The 19,859-nt window shown below is 48.0% G+C and overlaps 1 protein-coding gene across 2 annotated transcripts in view; it reads left to right on the top strand.

Moving 5' to 3' along the window:
• The first annotated feature begins 8,216 nt into the window (after positions 1 to 8,216).
• LOC144672721 (nck-associated protein 1-like) overlaps positions 8,217 to 19,859 on the top strand; it is a 101,858-nt gene continuing 90,215 nt past the window's right edge. Inside the window, exons 1-2 of one of the 2 annotated variants that reach the window (XR_013574154.1) lie at positions 8,217 to 8,449; positions 15,569 to 15,679. Coding sequence is in view for 1 of the 2 variants with exons in the window: in XM_078534666.1 (XP_078390792.1) it covers positions 8,354 to 8,449; positions 15,569 to 15,679 (207 nt within the window). In the remaining variant the exon portion in view is untranslated. The remainder of the gene's footprint in view (positions 8,450 to 15,568; positions 15,680 to 19,859) is intronic. The other variant, XM_078534666.1, reaches the window with a different exon arrangement.

Below are 19,859 nucleotides of genomic sequence, written 5' to 3'. Positions count from 1 at the left end.
CCTAGCAATGGCTTGTGGTCTGAAATGATAGTAAAATGGTGGCCGTGTACATACTGGTGAAATTTCTTGACACCAAAGGTGATTGACAGGCCCTCTTTTTCTATCTGTGAGTATCCCTTTTCTGCTGAGATGAGTGTTCTTGACACACACACCAATTTGTCGCACCCTCGCCGCAAGTTTGTTGGGTCTCCGCTTTATCTTCGTTTTATCCTCGTCGCCAGTTTGTTGTGACTTGTGAGTCACACTTGCACGCTTGTTGCAGGGTGACCGAGTTGGTACTTTAGGTAGGATAGTTCTGCAGACACTTCTTGGGTGGAACACATTCTGTTTATCTACAAGGTGCTCAGCAGCTACACATGTGTGTTTCTACACCAGACTCCATCTACATACTTCTGCTGCTCACTTGCAGACTACTGACTTCCAACTGACTACAGAGATAGCCCGCAATACTCCACTAATGGTTACACAAGATCATGTGACCTTCCTTTATAACATTCTTCTTAAGGGTATACAACACATTAGATAAAACCATAGTTACCACAAAACAATAAATATCAGGTCCAATGGAATAGTACACAATATGTAGTAAAATATAGTGGTAAATATAACACTAAATAAAAAAACATAACGCAAACCAATGAAAAAACAGAAAATACACCCTCATGATAAAAGTGTGGGAGGGGATTATGAGGTAGAGGGACCTTAAATCCCTCTGTGTCTTGTAAGGGTTCCCCTTGTCCCCACACTCAAGTTTGTGACACCAGATTCACAAGTGTATGGCTTAACCAGAATGACCAGCGAGATAAGTTTCTTCTGATATTTCGCAATCGCTTTATTGAATCACCTACAACCCCACAGTGCAAAACCCCAAAAATGTAAAACAGCTCATTCCCAGTACCTGACACAAAGTCACCACAACTCGGACTTAAACTTACAAAAATGCTAACTCCACACAAAGTCCCCATGACTCGGTTTAAACCTACAAAAATGCCATGTCTTGTCCTGAACTCTCAGACCAATATCAGCAAGGTATGGCCGAAACCAATTACAAGGTACCGGCAAAAAACACCGAGAGCGGAGCTTTTCCACATTTGCACTAAGTGCGGTAGTGAGTGATGGTGGCTTTTCACTCCGTATCGTCCCAATCGCGCCACATTAATTATGCATTCCTGGGAAACACAGCATTTCCGTGGCGCGTGGGCTTCATTCGCCCACCACACCATCACCTCGCTGCTACATCCTGCCGGGCGCCATATTTACAGTCCAGCCGCGGCATGCCTCTCAGTGCTTCCAGCCCAGGACTGCTCCACGGAAGACAGGATGACCCTGAAAGGGCAAAAAGACTGCAGCCCCCAGGCTCAATGACGTGTCCCTCGAACACCTTTTGGACGCCATAGAGTCCCGCCATGATGTCCTCTACCCCCACTCTGGCCACAGGAGGGACAGCGGCATCACTAATCCAGCATGGGGGGGGTGGTGCCAGCAGTGGTCAGCCTTGCAAAAGAGGGCAGCCACCCAGTGCCGCTACAGGATGAATGGTCTCATCCGTTCTGACCCTCCTTCCAACTGCAGCCCAGATACTCAGACCTGCTCTTCTTTTATAATAATTTAACTCAGACATGCCAAAACATATTTCCTGTTGTTCCAATGTCCATTTAGTTGATTCCAGGCAAAGTCCAGACAAATGTCATCAGCTCCTGCTGGCTGAAACAATACAGGGTTTTCCATGGAAGATGTATCCAGATAAATGTTATCAGTTCTCATTGTATGAGCAATTCTCTTGCTGTTTGATGTAGCACAGTAACAGCACCTGGCTCCGAAGTTAATGAGGGTTTGAATGACCCATTTCCAGTACTATTGCCTGTGGTGCAGACCTTAGTTGCATAATTCCTTGAGTGTATTATATTGATGATATGCACTTTGTGCCATTGTATTGGGTAATCAGACTATTACATTAGTTGATGGTGGGTAATGGCATTTCCCTGATACCATTGTTCCCTGACAGCAGTCGGCCAATGTCCAAACCCTTTTGATGATTCACTTAACTAAATGTCCGAATTAACCCCTTGCTGCCCGGTCCTGTACTGCTGACTGCAGCTTGGCTTTTTGCAATTTATAGTTCCAATCATGAGGTCACAGCATGTCCATGGGTTTGAAATTATGTTCCATAAACTTCCCAGTTGGAGGGGACTCTGATCCTACAGTTTTTCCCATCACCGTGATGTGCCCTCTCCCTGTGCCAGAGGCGTGCCCAGCAGCAGATGCCCCTGCAGTGGGCTGTTGCTGGCCAGAAGGTGCAGACACTACAATCTGAGCCAGAACCTGCCTCGTTTCATCCAGGGTTTCATTTCTGAACCTCATTGTGCTGCTGGAGAAGCTGGCTGTTTCTTTGCTGATGCTGGGATAGAACCTGCCGATGCTGAGCTGAGATCCATCTCTGCGTTGCACACACCCTGAACCCATTCGGTCAACGCCTGCGCAAGCAGCTTAGAAATGGCCCCGATGCCTCTCCGTATCCTGAACCTGCTGCCAGTCTAACCACTCGAGGAACGCCAGGCCATTTGCACCATCTGCATTTTGCCCACCACCAGCATGGGCCCGATGTTCCCCGTGTGCTCATGAAGATGGCGGAGCTTCCGCTTTGGGGAAGAGGGAGAATAGAGGGAAGAGGGAGACGAGGCAAAGTTCTGAGCGCCTTGCTTTCATCATAGCAGCCATGGGCCTCTCCTTCCTCACGAACTGTAATGCTTAACATTACCACAGAAGCCTCACCAGCACTAGGACTACCTTCCAAATCAGACATCTCACTCTCCCGACACTCCTCTCCCTTCTCTGCTGCAGCTGCCATGCCACCTTGGTGTGAATCATTCCCCTCTGTCCCCTCCGCATCCCCCCGCCTTTTCAGGAATCTCGGATGATGCTGCCAGCTCACCTCCGCCGTCTGAGGCGCCCGTGGACACCCGTGCGTCTTCCAGAGGGAAAAAAAAAATCACAGCTACGTCTCGTCACATAAACTGACTCTCCTCCTGTCCCGTCACCTCTTTGCGATGTATGGCACTTTGAACCAGCTCGATCCAAATCTGCTGAGGCAAGTTGGAAATGCCTCTCGCTGTCCCGAGCCCCGTCCGAGTCTGACCACTCGAGGAGCGTCAAGTTTCACCAGCAGCGTGGGCCTAGCGTTACCTGTGTGCCCGTGACGATGGCGGAGCTCCTGCCCCCAAAGCTGCAGACTCGACAAGCGCTCCCGAGCATAATGGGCCAGCTTTGCCTAAAGGAAGAGGTGACATTTTTTATTTTAAACTCTTGCTGTCTTTTCACGACTGCTGGAGACACCTTGCTTGCTGGGCCCAAGACGAGCGTTGTGAATAGGGATAACACTTCTCAAGGTCAGAGCCATCTCCAAGGCAACTGCGTTTTACAATACCTCGTACGATTAGTAAATAAAAACAACATCCCATGCAACCTTTCTGCACTTGCGACTAAAAAAACTAAGATTTCAAGTTTTAGAAAATGACGTTTATATCCTGGCAGATGTTCGGTCAGCTCCCTATTATCTAAGGCATCAAACCATTATGTTTCTTCCGATATTGATCCACCACACTTGGCACATTGCTGTTTGAGCTGACTACCTGTGCTACTTCCTTCCAGGATAAGGACGTCCAGGATACTGGGCAGTTTTGATTTTCTACCTCATGTGGCTCCCGCCTCACCTCGGAGAGAATTCATTTCTTCACCCGTGAAACTCTGACTTTTCTCCTGGACACACTGTGCTGACATCTTCTCCACGCAACAACAGAAGCACATTTCAGTTGGCAACATAGTGTCCAGAATGGAAAACTTCCCCCCTGAGTCTGGTGGCGGGTGGGAAAGTCGGCACGATTCCCCGCTTGTCGATGGGGCGGGCGAACAGGTGTGATCTGCCCGCTTTTCAGCTCATTAATTATGCATTCATGAGGAGCTCGGCCAATCTCGTGGCGGTCACCCATCCTGCTGTTACCTCATGGGGTCAAAGGTCCTGGTGCCAGATTTAAAGGGCACCCGGACAGACATTCACTCACTGCCGGCCAGGAGCTCCACATTACTCCTCCAGAGTCCGTGCGGCCGCACCTCGTACCGCAGAAACTGGCAGATGTGAGCAACCACATCCCGGGACATACGAGGGAACCTCTGGCATTGCCTCTTGTTCCCCTCCAGATAAGAACCACGCCAGCGATACACCCATGGTCGGGCCAATTCTCGCCGTCTCAGTGGTCCATGTTCATCTTGACCTTCTAGAGGCCCCGCTGCCTCTTGCTGCTCAGGCCCTTGCTCCTCCTGGCCCTGTGCCAACCTGCGATGGGCCCTCCTTCTCCTCATCTGGATGAGAGCCATTCCCAAGGCAGAGTTACCTGCAGCCCACATCATCGACACCTCAGTGGCTGTGTGAACGAACTGAAATGATACGTTTAGTGAGTATGTCCTTTACAGGTTTCCCTCCATCTCAAAGCCAGCAGGCAAGTGCTCAGCCCTTCTCACCTGGCCTCCATCTAGACATGGCCTCCCCACCCCACCCCTTCCAGGTAAAGGACATCCTGGAGGACCAGAATTGGGTGTTCCTCCTGTTCATACATGAACCCATATGGAGACATTGCTCTTTGACCAGGTGAGAGCCATGTGCAAGAAGCCTCACATGGACAATTTTCCGGGTACACCAGTGGGTGTGATATACTTGAATTTTCTGAAGGCATTTGTTAAGGTGTGGCTAAAGAGATTGTTGCGCAGGATTGGGGTAATATATTAGCATTGATTGAGGATTGGTTAATGGATAGAAAACAGAGCGTTGGAATTAACAGGCCATTTTTGGGGGTGACGGGGTGTATGCAGTGGAGTGCTGCAAGGGCCAGTGCTTGGGCCTCAGCATTTTACAATGGCTGCGTTTCCTGCCAACGCCATGCGTGCACAGTTGGAGCGCGTTGCCCTGTGATGTCATTTAAACCGCCCAAGTAGGCAGCGGCCAGGATCAAAGATGGCGCTGCTGAAATCATCACAGCTGGGCAGCGGTGTCCTTGTAACAGGCACACATAAAGAAATGTGAAACTGTATTAACTTGTACATTGTGGGTTATTTAAAGTATGATGTATATAAAGGAAAGCCACAGGTTTAATGCAAGACACTGCACTCTCTCCGTCATGGATACCAGCTTGCTGGAATGAATCACAGCTGCTTGTAACCAGAATTCCTGTAGCTAGATATCTTGAAAAAAGTGCATTTTTGCCAGGAGTAATTGCAGAGTTGCCTGTGGAACAAGGAGTGATAGTAAATCGTTGGGTTTCACGGTGAAGACTGTGCTCTGCTCTGTCTGCCATCCATGAAACCTGGAGAAAGCATATGGCGCCCACAATAGCCTTTCCAGAAGCAAGCATTGGCAGGGCATCCCCTGAGAGTGTTTGCCCAGGGAGAGGAAGGTGGGGATGGGGGTGAGGAAGAGCAGATGGGAACCCCCATAAATACTGCCCAACACTCCCTGTGGACGCACCTTCTGACCACTGAATTTTGAAATTTGCGCATGCGCGATCTTTCTGATGTCACCAAGCCGCGCAGCCCTTAACTGCACGTGCGCAAAGGGCTTGCGTAAACTGATATTGGCAGTCTGGGGGCAGCGGAATAATGCCAGTAGATTTCCATGCATACGCGGACCAGTGCGGGTGCGTAGGCAGCCGTCTTGCGACAGCAGAGGCCACATTGTTTCACAATCTGTATGAATGACTTGGTTGGGGGGGAACCAAGTGGAATACATCCCAATTTGCTGACAATATCAAACTGGGTGAGGAAGTGAGTTGCGAGGAGAGTGTGAAGCAACTGAAAAGGGATATAGATTGGTGAAATCACTGGGCAAGAAGGTGGCAGGGTGGAGTATAGTATTGGGGGACTGTGAAATTAGGCACTTTGGTATTGAAGATTGGCAAAACAGAATATTTTTTAAAAGAGGAAAGATTAGTAAATGTTGGGCTTCAGAGGAATGTGGACACAAATCACAAGCAGTTAACATACAGGTACAGCAAGTAATTAAGAAAGACAAATAGTATATTCATCTTTATTGCATGGGAGATGGAGTACAAGAGTAAGGAAGTATTACTGCATTTATATAGGGCTTTGGTGAGACCATTCCTGGGGCACTGTGTATAGTTTTGGCCTCCTTACCTAAGGAAGGATAGGCCAGCCATAGAGCAATGAAGGTTCACTCGATTGATTCCTGGAATGAGAGGGCTGCCCTAGGAAGAGAGATCGAGTGGACTGGGCCTACATTCTCTGGAGTTTAGAAGAATGAGTGGTGACCTCATTGAAACATATAACATTGTTAGGGAAATTAACAGAGTAGGTGTTGAGGATATTCAAGATAGAGATCAATAAAATTTTGAACTCTTGAGAGGAATGAGGGTTATAGAGATAGGGTGGGAAAATGGAGTTGAGGTAGAGATTCAGCCATGATCTTATCGAATGGCAGAGTAGGCTCGATGGGCCGAATGGCTTACTCCTGTTTCTTGTGCCCCTTGAAGACTTGCTGTGGGTCTGGCCTCCTGCACAGTGCTCTCCCCTTCCTCGCTGAGCTGCTCCTGTTTCCCCCACGCCCTGTCTTCCTTGCTTATTCGCCTTGCCCTCTGGCTCCCAAGGGCAGCCCAACCAGATCACCCATATCTGCAGTCAAACTATCGTACAGCAAATAATGGTGCAAGACTAGCAAGATCTCTTTGTGTGGAGACAAAGTGAACTTTCCAGATCGATAGGACGTACCAAAAAGATGTCCATCAATTTGAAATAGTAAACCAGCAACGAACCTGTAAAATACTGCCCAGTCTACCTCAGATTATCCTGGAAGGGTAAGGTATCTCAAAAACTTGCACAACAGGTGAAGCTGTTTCACCCTGCTACTATGCAGTAGCAACACGAGTGGTGTTCGCCACTAACAGGAGGCTGCCATTAAGCCAAAAAGAAATTCTGCCAATGAGTAACATGGTACTTGAATTTCAGTGCCTGTATGATGCCAGGTGCGTAGGCCGTACCCGTATGCCCCAATGACTGGCAGATCATATCAAACAGCATGTCCCTTCGGCTGTTTGCAATAGGCCGAGTACTGACTGCACTCAGCTAACCCGTGCCTGCAAAACTCATAACAGAGTGCCTAACGTTAGAAGTGATTCTGTGATTTGGACAGCACTTACTGACCAATCCTGAGTGTGCTAAGAATTACACTAACGCCCAATTTAAAATTATCAGTCAGGCTCACATTGTAGCTCATTTATGCTTGCTAGAAGCTACTTATATTCATATGCAGGGACCTATCCTCTGCAGGCAAAAGGAACATGTCCAGGCATTGTGCCATTTTTGAATCAAACAAAAGTGTGGGAGACAATAATTCCCTGGTGGATTCTCCATGGCAACGTCTCGACTAATCAGAGTTGATTTGCCAACCAATCGGCACCCTTTTCTCGTGCAGTATTGGTATACTTGTATCTATCCTAATAAGACCAAGATGAGAAACTTGGACAGCAAGTCTCTTTCTTTCAGCGAAAACCTATAAACCCTGCACGACCCCATTAAGTAATGCTGGTAACGGGTCACCCTGTTGGTTAGCATTATGTTGTGCTGAGTGACATCAGCATGTGGCAAGTGAGGCGCTGGGATGATCAAAGTTGGAGAACAAGTCCTGTGGCCAAATTTACAGGCATTTTTCTGGACTTTGACTGTTCCTGAAGTGCGCTCTTGCCGTTAGCACATCTGCCCTGTCCAAGGTGCCAATATGGAAATGTGCAGGCACTCCCTATACTAGGATCTTATTGGTCTGGCTAGCTGGAAAAAAGCAGGTGATGCACTGCCCAATCTCCAAGGCCATAGTGTCGCAGCCTGGACTGAGTTGACTCCTGTAGTCTGGACTCTACGTTGGGCAGGGCTGCTGCTTCTATGATCGTAGTGTTTGGAGCATGGTTCTGTATTGAAGTGTCCCAGAGCTGTTGAAATGGAGTTCCTGGTTAGGATGCTGAGGAGTTGTCAGTGGCAGCTGTAAGATGGCGGCTTGTTACCGACATGTTTGAGGAAGGTCAGAAGGGCAGGAAGTGGTTTTATGATGCATAGCTGTGGAAGAAGGGCCGGTCAAGGTTCAACCTGACAGGCTGGTGAACCAATAGGAAGTTGCAAAATGCCTCTCGCCTGTTTGCTAAGGCATCAGCTCCGCCAATGGCTGGTGGAGGGTGGGGCCCCATAGCTTTGTCAGAAGACTGTGTCACTGGAAGCTTAGTCGAATGGTTCCCAACTGAGGCTGTCGTTTCTCTAGGCCCTGCCCGCGATCCCGTCAAATCCCAAACTTTCTGGCGGCAGCATGTCTCAAACACTGCAGCTGAAGTTCGCTGAAAGGCTTTCCATCCTGAATGACCGAGGGAGAGGGGTTCTCGTTCGTATGTACAATGTCAAGAAGGTAAATGCATGTGCTCAGGGAAAAGTGTTTGAGTCGCAGTTCCCTTATTTTCAGCCCGAACATCGGAAACCACAAAGAAGTCGCAGGCAGTCAGCTCCCTGTGGCTAACGTTTGACTTTTTAACTGAAGCAGTAAAAAGCTGCACAGTCGTGTGGAAGTTCTGTTTTACAGCACCTCAGGAAGGATATATGAGCTTGGAGGGGTTGTCACACAGACACACCAGAATGATACCAGAGTTAAAGGGTTAAATTATGAGGACAGATTCCGTAGTCTAGGCTTGTATTTCTTGAGTATCGAAGATTCAGGAGTGACTATTCCTAAGCCAACAAGTGCAGAGAGCTCATCGATTTCTGTGTCACTAAGATTGAGACAATCCAATCAGCTGTCTCTGCTGTGTCCCTCCCTTCCACTAGCCCAGTGGGCCAAACTTCCTCTAACCCACCCCCAGCCCGAGCGCTGAACTCAGATCTTTCTCTCGTTTCTCTCCTATCTCCCCTCATGCCCTCTCTGAACTCATCTTGTCCATGAGACCCACCTCCTGCTTCCTCGACCCTATTCCCACTAAACTGCTGACCACCCAGCTTCCCCTCCTGGGCCCCGTGTTAGCCGATATTGTAAACAGTTCTCTCTCTCCAGGTGTTGTCCCTCTCTCCTTTAAATCTACCGTCATCACCCCTCTCCTCAAAACAACAACCCTTGACCCCACCATCGTTGCAAACTACTGTCCCATCTCCAACCTCCCTTTCCTCTCCAAAGTCCTTGAACATGTTGTCACCTCCCAAATCCATTCCCATCTTTCCCGGAACTCCATGTTTGAATCCCTCCCATCAGGTTTCTGCCCCTGATACTGAAACAGTCTCTTAGCAAAGTCACAAATGACATCCTGTGTGACTGTGACACAGGTAAACTTTCCCTCCTCGTCCTTCTCGACCTGTCTGCAGCCTTTGACACGGTTTGACCACACCATCCTCCTCCAACACCTCTCCACTGTCGTCCAGCTGGGTGGGACCTGCTCTCACCTGGTTCCATTCTTATCCATCTAATCGGAGCCAGAGAGTCACTGGAAATGGCTTCTCTTCCTGCTCCTGCACCGTTACCTCTGGTGTCCCCCAAGGATCTATCCTTGGCCCCCTCCTATTTCTCATCTACATGCTGCCCCTCAGTGACACCATCCAAAAGCACAGTGTTAGTTTTCACATGTACGCTGATGACACCCAGCTCTACCTCACCCCCACCTCTCTCAACTCCTCCACTGGTGCTAAATTATCAGATTGCTTATCCGACATCCAGTACTGGCTGAGCAGAAATTTCCTTCAATCAAATATTGGGAAGACTGAAGCCATTGTTTTCAGTCCCTACACCAAACATCTTTTCCTTACTCTCCCTAGCAACAGTCTAAGATTAAGCCAGCCTGTTCACAACATTGGTGTCATATTTGACCCCATGATGAACTACTGCCCACATATCTGTGCCTCACTAAGACCACCACCTCCACCTCTGTAACATAGACTGACTCCACCCCTGGCTCAGCTCATCTGCTGCTGAAATCATCATTCGTGCCTTTGTTACCTCCAGACTCGACTGTCCCGACGCACTCCTGACTGGTCTCATTCTGCCTTCCGTAAACTTGAGGTCATCTGAAAATCTGCTGCCCAAGTCCTTACATGCTGGGCTACGGGGATGAGGTGGGCAACTGGAACTGATATGATTGCTCCACAGAGACCCAGCATGAAATCAATGGGCTAAATGGCCACCTTCTGTGCCATAATAATTCTATGACTCTTCATATTATGGGTACCCTCTATGTGTTACTACCACTGTGCTAAATGGGATAGACCCAGAACAGCTCCAACAGCTCAAAACTGGAAGTCATGGGCAATCAATAGCAGCATAATTGTATGCCACCACAATCTGTAACCTGATATCCCCCACTTGACCGTTACCATCAAGCCAGGGGATCAACCCTGGTTCAATGAAGAGTGCAGGAGGGCATGCCAGGAGCAGCACCAGGCATACCTAAAAATGAGGTGTCAACCTGGTGAAGGTACATCACAGGACTACTTTCAGTGCCAAACAGCATAAGCAGCAAGTGATAGACAGAGCTAAGCAATTCCACAACCAACAGATCAGATCTAAGCTCTGCAGTCCTGCCACATCCAGTTGTGAATGATGGTGGACAATTAAACAACTCACTGGAGGAGGAGGCTCCACAAATATCCCCATCCTCAATGATGGAGGAGTCCAGCACATCGGTGCAAAAGATAAGGCTGAAGCACTTGCAACAATCTTCAGCCAGAAGTGCCGAGTGGATGATCCATCTCGGCCTCCTCCGGAGGTCCCCAGCATCATAGATGCCAGTCTTCATCCAATTCAATTCAATCCAGGTGATATCAAGAAACGGCTGAAGGCACTGGGTATTGCAAAGGCTATGGGCCCTGACAATATTCCGGCAATAGTACTGAAGACTTGTTCTCCAGAACTTGCCACGCCCCTAGCCAAGCTGTTCCAGTACAGCTACAACACTGGCATCTACCCGGCTATGTGGAAAATTGCCCAGGTATGTCCTGTACACAACAAGCAGGACAAATCCAACCCGGTCAATTACTGCCCCATCAGTCTACTCTCCATCATCAGTAAAGTGATGGAAAGTCTCATCAACAGTGCTATGATGTGGCACTTGCTTAGCAATAACCTGCTCACTGATGCCCAGTTTGGGTTCTGCCAGGGCCATTCAGTTCCTGACCTCATTACAGCCTTGGTTCAAACATGGACAAAAGAGTTGAACTCCAGAGGTGAGGGGAGAGTGACTGCCCTTGACATCAAGGCAGCATTTGACCAAGTGTGGCATCAAGTAGCTCTAGTAAAACTGGAGTCAGTGCATATCGGGGGCAACTGTCCACTAGCTGCAGTCATACCTAGCACAAAGGAAGATGATTGTGGTTGTTGGAGGTCAATCATCTCAGCTCCAGGACATTCACTAAAAAGGTTCCTCAGGATAGTGTCCTCGGTCCAATCATCTTCAGCTGCTTCATTAATGACCTTCCTTCCATCATAAGGTCAGAAGTGGGGATGTTCGCTGATGATTGCACAATGTTCAACACCGTTTACAACTCCTCATGAGGAATCCGTCTGTGCCCAAATGCAGCAAGACCTGGACAACATCCAGGCTTGGGCTGACAAGTGGCAAGTAATGTTCGCGCCACACAAGTGCCAGGCAATAACTATCTCCAACAAGAGAGAATCCAACCATTGCCCCTTGATGTTCAATGGCATTACCATCACTGAATCCCCCACTATCAACATCCTGGGGGTTACCATTGACCAGAAACTGAACTGCACTAGCCATATAAATACTGTGGCTACAAGAGCAGGTCAGAGGCTGGGAATTCTGCAGCGAGTAACTCACCTCCTGACTCCCCCAAAGCCTGTCCACCATCTACAAGGCACAAGTCAGGAGTGTGATAGAATACTCTCCAATTGCCTGGATGAGTGCAGCTCCCACAACACTCAAGAAGCTCGACACCACCCAGGACAAAGAAGCCCACTTGATTGGCACCCCATCCACAAACATTCACTCCCTCCACCACCGACACACAGTAGTAGCAGTGTGTGTACCATCTACAAGATGCACTGCAGGAATTCACCAAGGCTCCTTCGACAGCACCTTCCAAACTCACGACCACTACCATCTAGAAGGCCAAGGGCTGCAGATAGATGGGAACACCACCACCTGGAAGTTCCCCTCCAAACCACTCACCATCCTGACTTGGAAATATATCGCCGTTCCTTCACTGTCGCTGGGTCAAAATCCTGGAACTCCCTCCCTAACAGCACTGTGGGTGTACCTACACCACATGGACTGCAGCAGCTCAAGAAGGCAGCTCACCACCACCTTCTCAAGGGGCAATTAGGGATGGGCAATAAATGCTGGACCAGCCAGCGACGCCCACATCCCATGAAGGAATACAAGAAAAGAAGCCCTTTTCCACAAGCATGTAAAAAAAGCAGCTGTGATTAATGAATATTTCTTGGTAAATATGCCTGAGATTGACTCAGCCCTCTCGTTTACTGTTGTATCCTGACTTGCATTCACTGGCGAACCTCAGGAGGCCTAGGAAACCCATGGATTCAACACGAAATATCGCTCTAATTGAATGATTAGACTATGTCCAAAGACAGCCAGTGTCTCCCGAGGGGCTTGTATGTTTGCAGCCCTAACATGTTACAGCTAAACGCACAAGCCCCGGGGTTTTTTGTACACAGCCTGCTGAGTGTGTGGCCTCTTAAATGTCCACATACACGCATGAACTTAAAGGAGAAAACCTCTGAACACCCTTTGAGTAACTTCAGGGCGTCTGTGCAACAACACATGTCACAGCTTAAAGAGGGAAGACTGCTTGCAGCCTCCTTAATAAGCAGGGGCGTTAAGTGGCACTCGGCTGTTTAACAAGCCTCCGGACACTCATTTCCAACACGCACTTCAGCTCCTTTACCAAGATGGTGTCTCGTGCTAAACACTGGCTAAACCAGCTTTCCAACTCACCTTGGCCAGCTGTTTAGTAACGTAAGGAGTTTGGTGGAAATCACCACCTTTTGGGTTTGTTTGGCTAAAATGACCAAACATCTGCGCTTGCTGTGTGTATGTGCCTCATATTGTGCGTGAGCGTGTGTGTGTGTGAGCGCAAGTATGGCAGGTTCTGTTTCTCAACACTGCCCGAGATCTCAAGATAAGGAGGGGCCATTGGCTCAGGAAATGGGGAGTTGAGAGCCATCCGTTCAAACTGGGATAATGTGGGGGAACAAAAAGAAGGACTTGTGTTTATATAGCGGCTTCCACCACCTTAGGGCATCCCAAAGCGCTTCACAGCTAAATGAAGTAACTCGTTGAAGTGTGGTCACTGTTGTCATGTAGGAAGTGTGGCAGCTGATTTCCACACAGCAAGATCCCACAAGCAGCAACGTGCTAAGGACCAGATAACCTGTTTTTGTGATGTTGGTTGAAGGATAAATATTGGCCAGGACACCGGGGAGAACTCCCCTGCCCTTCACAGTGCCGTGGGGTCTTTTACCCCCTGCATTGGAAAGGAGATGGGGCCTCGGACTGGTTCATTCAAAGGGAGTGCAGCGCTCTCCCATTACTGCACTGGGTGGGGGGGGGTCAGCCTTGAATCGTGTGCTTAGGCCCTGGAGTGGAACTTGAACCCACACCCTTGTGACTCAGAGGGGGAGAGTGTTACCAACTGAGCTGTAAGAAGCACACAAAGGGCCCACAGAAACACCAGCTGTGTTGCTGCGCCTGTTTCTACTTCCTGTTTTTTTTTTTTTGCAAGCGTTGCTCTCTCGGGCGTAAAGCCTTGTTCTGTTTGCCTCAGGATGTGAGCCTCGTCAATGTGCAGCCTGTTAGCGAGGCAGCTTCCTGTCTGATAGTCTGACCACCGTGCTCAGCAAAAGGCTTCCACCCATTAGCACGTTTTCTGGCAGTGTTTGGTGTTTTTTTATTTCTGTACGTCTGCTCACTAAGTAAAGAGTGTGGGAGAGACCCCCAGAGCGATTTGAGGAGGAGATTTGGACACTGCAAGGACAATTGTGACTGTGCACGCCTCCTGGGGTCACTTACTGACACTGCCAACTTGTTTATAGGGTCCTTACAGCATCAGCCAATGCACTTGACTGTTTTCCAAGAGGCAATTTTTAATCTGCAAGCCAGGATCGTATAGTTAAAGAAAGACTTGCATTTATAGAGCACCTTTCGCACCCACTGAATGTCTCAAAGTGCTTTTCAAGCCACTGAAGTATTTTTAAACCGCGGTCTCTGCTGTAGTGTAGGTAACACAGCAGGCCAGCTCCCAAAAACGGCATTAATAACCAGCAGCTAATCTGTTTTTGTGATGTTGATTGAGGGATAAATAATGACCAGGACCCCAGGGATAACTCCCTTGCTCTTCGATAGTGCCGTGGGATCTTTTCTGTCCACCTGAGAGGGCAGACAGGGCCTCGGTTTGGTGTCCACCTGAAAGACAGGTCTTCTGACCATACCGCACTGCCTCAGTACTGCACTGTGGCGTCAGCCTACAGTTTTGTGCTGAAGTCTCTGGGGTAGGACTTACACCCAAAACATTCTGACCCAGAGGTAGGGGCTACCCACTGAGCCACAGCTGACACATGTATATAGGCACCACCCTCCCTCCACTCTGCCTCCTGCCCTCCCCAAATGTCTCTCCCCGATCTCCTTCTCCAGTGGTGGGAGGCCCAGTTAAACATGGCACACTCCCCCACTGTTGTCATTTTTAGACAGCCGTTTTCTCTCAAAGATGTTTGTAATGAGGAACCTTTTCTTAGAACCACAGAACCATAGAACACTACAGCACAGAAAACAGGCCATTCGCCCCTTCTAGTCTGTGCCGAAATATTATTCCGCTAATCCCATTGACCTGCACCTAGTCCATAACCCTCCAGACCTCTCCCATCCATGTATCTATCCAATTTATTCTTAAAACTTAAGAGTGAGCCCGCATTTACCACGTCAGATGGTAGCTCGTTCCACACTCTCACCACTCTGAGTGAAGAAGTTCCCCCTAATGTTCCCCCTAAACCTTTCCCCTTTCACCCTAAAGCCATGTCCTCTCGCGTTTATTTCTCCTAATCTAAGTGGAAAGAGCCTACTCGCATTTACTCTGTCTATACCCCTCACAATTTTGTAAACTTCTATCAAATCTCCCCTCATCCTTCTACGCTCCAAGGAATAAAGTCCTAACCTGTTTAAGCTTTCCCTGTAACTCAACTCCTTAAGACCCGGCAACATCCTAGTAAAACCTAGTTCTCCCTGGTCACTATTTATCCTTCAATCTGGTCCTTACCGCACTGCTGTTTGTGGGAGCTTGCTGTGCACAAATTGGCTGCCTTGTTTCCTGCATTGCAGCCGTGACCACACTTTCAGAAGTGCTTTGTTGACAAAAGCGCTTTGGGACCTCCTGAGGACGTAACAGGCACTATAAAAATGCAAGTTGTTCTTTGTCACTGGTGTCTTGCTGCTGGTGCATGGGCCAGTGTAATCCTGCTGTGTGGTGCTCCACCTGGGGTTGTGTGCTCTTAAAAGACATTTTTTTCCACCTCCCACAGACATGCTCAGACCCCAAGGCAAAGCTGCCGTACTTGACAGAGAAAAGCATGGAATCGGCAGTCAAATGCATCACCAGGAAATTTCCAACAATTGATATACGGAGCAACAGTGTAAGTAGCCCATGTCAGAGCCTAGTGAATTGTATTAAAAACAAAATGCCTGACTTGTAATCAGAGTCCATTAGGATGGTGTCCAGCTTAACCACCTCAGGTCTTAATGTATCACTGCATCTTAGAAGACCATGTGGCTTAGGTAACCACCTTATATGGAAAACCAGGGGAAGGGGTAAGGTGTTGCATGCAGGACCCCGCCCAGAGAATGTAAGGTAAGTTAGAAAGTTGTGATCATGAACAGTTAGCTATAAAAGCTGCAGGACTGTAGGAGACAAGACTGAGGAAGTTGAAGAGATTCAGAGTTTGAGGGGTGACTGAGATGGGGAGACAGAGGGAGGGGAAGAATCCCAGAGTTTACGTGGAGATGGAGGAAGGTAAGGAGTCCCCACAGTTTGAGGGGCGACTGAGGAAGGAAAGGAACAGGTTGGTGGAGAGATTGAGGGAGGAGAGGATCCCACGATTTGTGGGAATGAGGTGGGGGAATGTTATAATCAAGAAAGCCAGTTGACGAAGGATATAACTGGACCCAATCTTTACACACTTATACAAACATTTATTTACAAAGTCACAGATTGCAAGCACACACCTCCTAACTGCAACAACTGCAGTTCATGCCTGTGTCGATTTATAGGGACACAAGTGAGTCCCCAGTTTCTGCCCACCGCCTGCGGACAATTAAGCAAAATTAATATACAACGAACAGAGCCTCTACTCTTTTTTTTTCAAGAAAAAGAGAAGTTTATATGCGCTATCAAAATTTCAAAACAAGTCAAAAGCATAGTGAAAGAGAAGGTCTTAGAGCTACTGGATTGGGCTAAAAATTAATAAAGAGGAGATTTAGGTCGATAACTTCCGCACTCCCCAGTGTCGGATTTGGGGGGTATCCCAAAGATGCGCTGAGGAATCCCTCTCGGAAGCTCCCAGGTAAGGGTTTGCACGGCAATTGCCCAGAAGTGCACACTTCCTCTGGGCAATTGCGCTGTGCTGGGAACCATCCGAAAATGAATTGCAAACTTCGGATGGTTCCGCCAGGGTTATCCCAATAGTTACCCAGAGAAAGCTAGAAGAATTAAAACCTCTCCTAACTTCTGGGTAACAATTGTAAAGAGTCAGACCGACCCCGTGGGACTGCCCCCACATCCACAAGACTCCCCCAACTCCCCGGACGGGACTGTTTGGGGCCTGCAAGGGGCCTTTAGATGCAGGCCCCAAGCAACTCCGGCAAACGGAAAGGTCAGCGTGATTTTCAAGACCAGGTAGTGTGCATTTATTTATTCTGATCCCTGCAGGCCAGCATTTTCCACGCTAGTTGGAAGTTACAGTCCATTAGATAGGCTGGGTGTACTTAACGTTGATAATTCACCCGGATAGACACCCAAGGATACTGAGGGAAGAAAGTGTGGAAATTGGGGCGACGCAGGCCATAACCTTCCAATCCTCCTTAGACACAGGGGTGGTGCCAGAGAACTGGAGAATTACAAATGTTACACCCTTACTCAAAAAATAAAATGGTGTAAGGAAAATCCCAACAACTACAGACCAGTCAGTTTAACGTTGGTGGTGAGAAAGCTTTTCAAAAGGATAATTCGTGACAAAATTAATAGTCACTTGGACAAGCGTAGATTTATCAGGGAAAGCCAGCGCAGAAGGCAAATCCTAACTAACTTGCTTGAGTTTTTTTGAGAGGGTTGATGAGGGTAATGGGGTCGATGTGGTGTACATGGACTTCCAAAAGGTGTATGATAAAGTGCCACACAATAGGCTTGTCAGAAAAGTTTAAGCGCATGGAATAAAAGGGACAGTGGCTGAAATTGGCTGAGTGACAGGAAACAGAGAGGGAATGGTTGTTTTTCGACCTGGGGGGAGATATATAGCGGGGCTCCCCAGGGAGCGGTAATGGGCCATTGCTTTTCTTGATCTGTATTAGTGACCTAGACTTGGGTAGATCCTTTGCAGTGCACACTTTCAAAATTTTGCAGGTGAGACAACCAAGCTTGGGAGTATTGTGAACTGTGAGGAGGATAGTGATAGACTTCAAGAGGACACAGTCAGGCTAGTGGAATGGGCAGACATGTGGCAGATGAAATTTAATTCAGAGGAGTGGATGTGGTCCATTAGCAGGAAGAATGCAGAGGGGCAATATAAAATAAGGGGCACAATTCTAAATGGGGTGTCAGAAGAGAGGGACCTGAGGAATATGTGAACAAATTGTTGAAGGTGGCAGGACAGGTTGAGAAAGTGGTTAGTAAAGCATACGCGACCCTAGGCTTTATCAATAGGGGTATAGAGTATAAAAGCAAAGAAGTAATGACAACCATGTATAATACGTTGGTTCAGTCTCAACTAGAGTATAGTGTCCAGTTCTGGACACCACAGTTAAGAAAGGATGTGAAGGCATTAGAAAGGGTGCAGAAAAGATTCACGAGAATGGTTCCACAGGAGAGGAACTTCAGTTATGAAGATGGATTGGAGAAGTTGGGACTGTTTTACTTAGAGAAAAGAAGGTTGAGAGGAGATTTGATAGAGGTGTTTAAAATCATGAGGGGTCTGGACAGAGTAGATAGGGAGAAACTGTTCCCATTGACGGAAGAATCGAGAATGAGAGAACACTGATTTAAGGTGATTAACAAAAGAAGCAATAGCGACATGAGGAAAAACATTTTCACGCAACAAGTGGTTAGGACCTGGAATGCACTGCCTGAGAGTGTGGTGGAGACAGGGCCAATCGAGTGGTTAGGATCTGGAATGCACTGACTGAGAGTGTGGGGGAGACAGGGTCAATCGAGTGGTTAGGATCTGCAATGCACTGCCTGAGAGTGTGGGGGAGACAGGGTCAATCGAGTGGTTAGGATCTGCAATGCACTGCCTGAGAGTGTGGGGGAGACAGGGCCAATCGAGTGGTTAAGATCTGGAATGCACTGCCTGAGAGTGTGGTGGAGACAGGGTCAATCGAGTGGTTAGGATCTGGAATGCACTGCCTGAGAGTGTGGGGGAGACAGGGTCAATCGAGTGGTTAGGATCTGGAATGCACTGTCTGAGAGTGTGGGGGAGACAGGGTCAATCGAGTGGTTAGGATCTGGAATGCACTGCCTGAGAGTGTGATGGAGACAGGGTCAATCGAGTGGTTAGGATCTGGAATGCACTGCCTGAGAGTGTGGGGGAGACAGGGTCAATCGAGTGGTTAGGATCTGGAATGCACTGCCTGAGAGTGTGATGGAGACAGGGTCAATCGAGTGGTTAGGATCTGGAATGCACTGCCTGAGAGTGTGGGGGAGACAGGGTCAATCGGGGATTCCAAAGGTGAACTAGATAGACACCTGAAGAGAATAAAATGCAAGGTTATGGGGAATGGCGGGGGAGTGGGACTAGGTGGAGATTCGGCACGGACGGGTGAATAGCCCCCTTCTGTGCTGTGATCATTCTGTGAGTCTATGATAAATCAAAAACCCCCATATTCTATACGAAACATTACACTGCGAGATGCCACTCCACTCAAACTGCTAATAATTTCTTCGTATGTGAATTTCTTTTTGTAAAACGATCAGACAGTTTATGGCTTGCATCTGCCCATTTAATTTTAGAGATTTATTTTCTTTCCAGCATTTGTTTCAAAGCAGCAAGGTCAATCCGTGACCTTTTCTCACTCTCACATTTAGTAGAGTGTATGTTATCCGACAAGGAGAGGTTATATGCATAACATTCAATGAATATCCTAGCTTCATTATGGCCATTGTACAGAATCTTACTAAAATCATTTGACAAATAGAATCCCATACCCACTGCCTCCACAGGAACCAGTGTTTCAGCAGCTGAAGTAGTTTTAACAATCGTTTTTATTTTCTTAGCTTCCCAAGCTAAAGGACAACATTTCCTATTTTCACCCATTTAAATATTATGAAACAAGCTGCACTAAATTACCCATCAGGATGATTAGCGTGAGAAGCATCGCTAAAAATGACCAGTTTCATGTTCTTTGGGCACCTAAGGAAACTCCCCATAGAATCATAGAACGTCTACAGTGCAAATGGAGGCCATTCGACCCATTGTGTCTGTGCTGGCTCTCTGCAAGAGCAGTTCACCTAGTGCCACTCCCCCTGCCTTTTCCCCATTTTCCTGCAAATCTTTCCTCTTCAAATAACAATCCAATTCCCTTTTGAAATTCCTGATTGACCCTGTC

This window comes from Cetorhinus maximus, chromosome X (assembly GCF_964194155.1).
Source record: "Cetorhinus maximus chromosome X, sCetMax3.hap1.1, whole genome shotgun sequence".
Taxonomy (NCBI): domain Eukaryota; kingdom Metazoa; phylum Chordata; class Chondrichthyes; order Lamniformes; family Cetorhinidae; genus Cetorhinus; species Cetorhinus maximus.
This window is presented reverse-complemented; position numbering and strand designations above follow the sequence as displayed.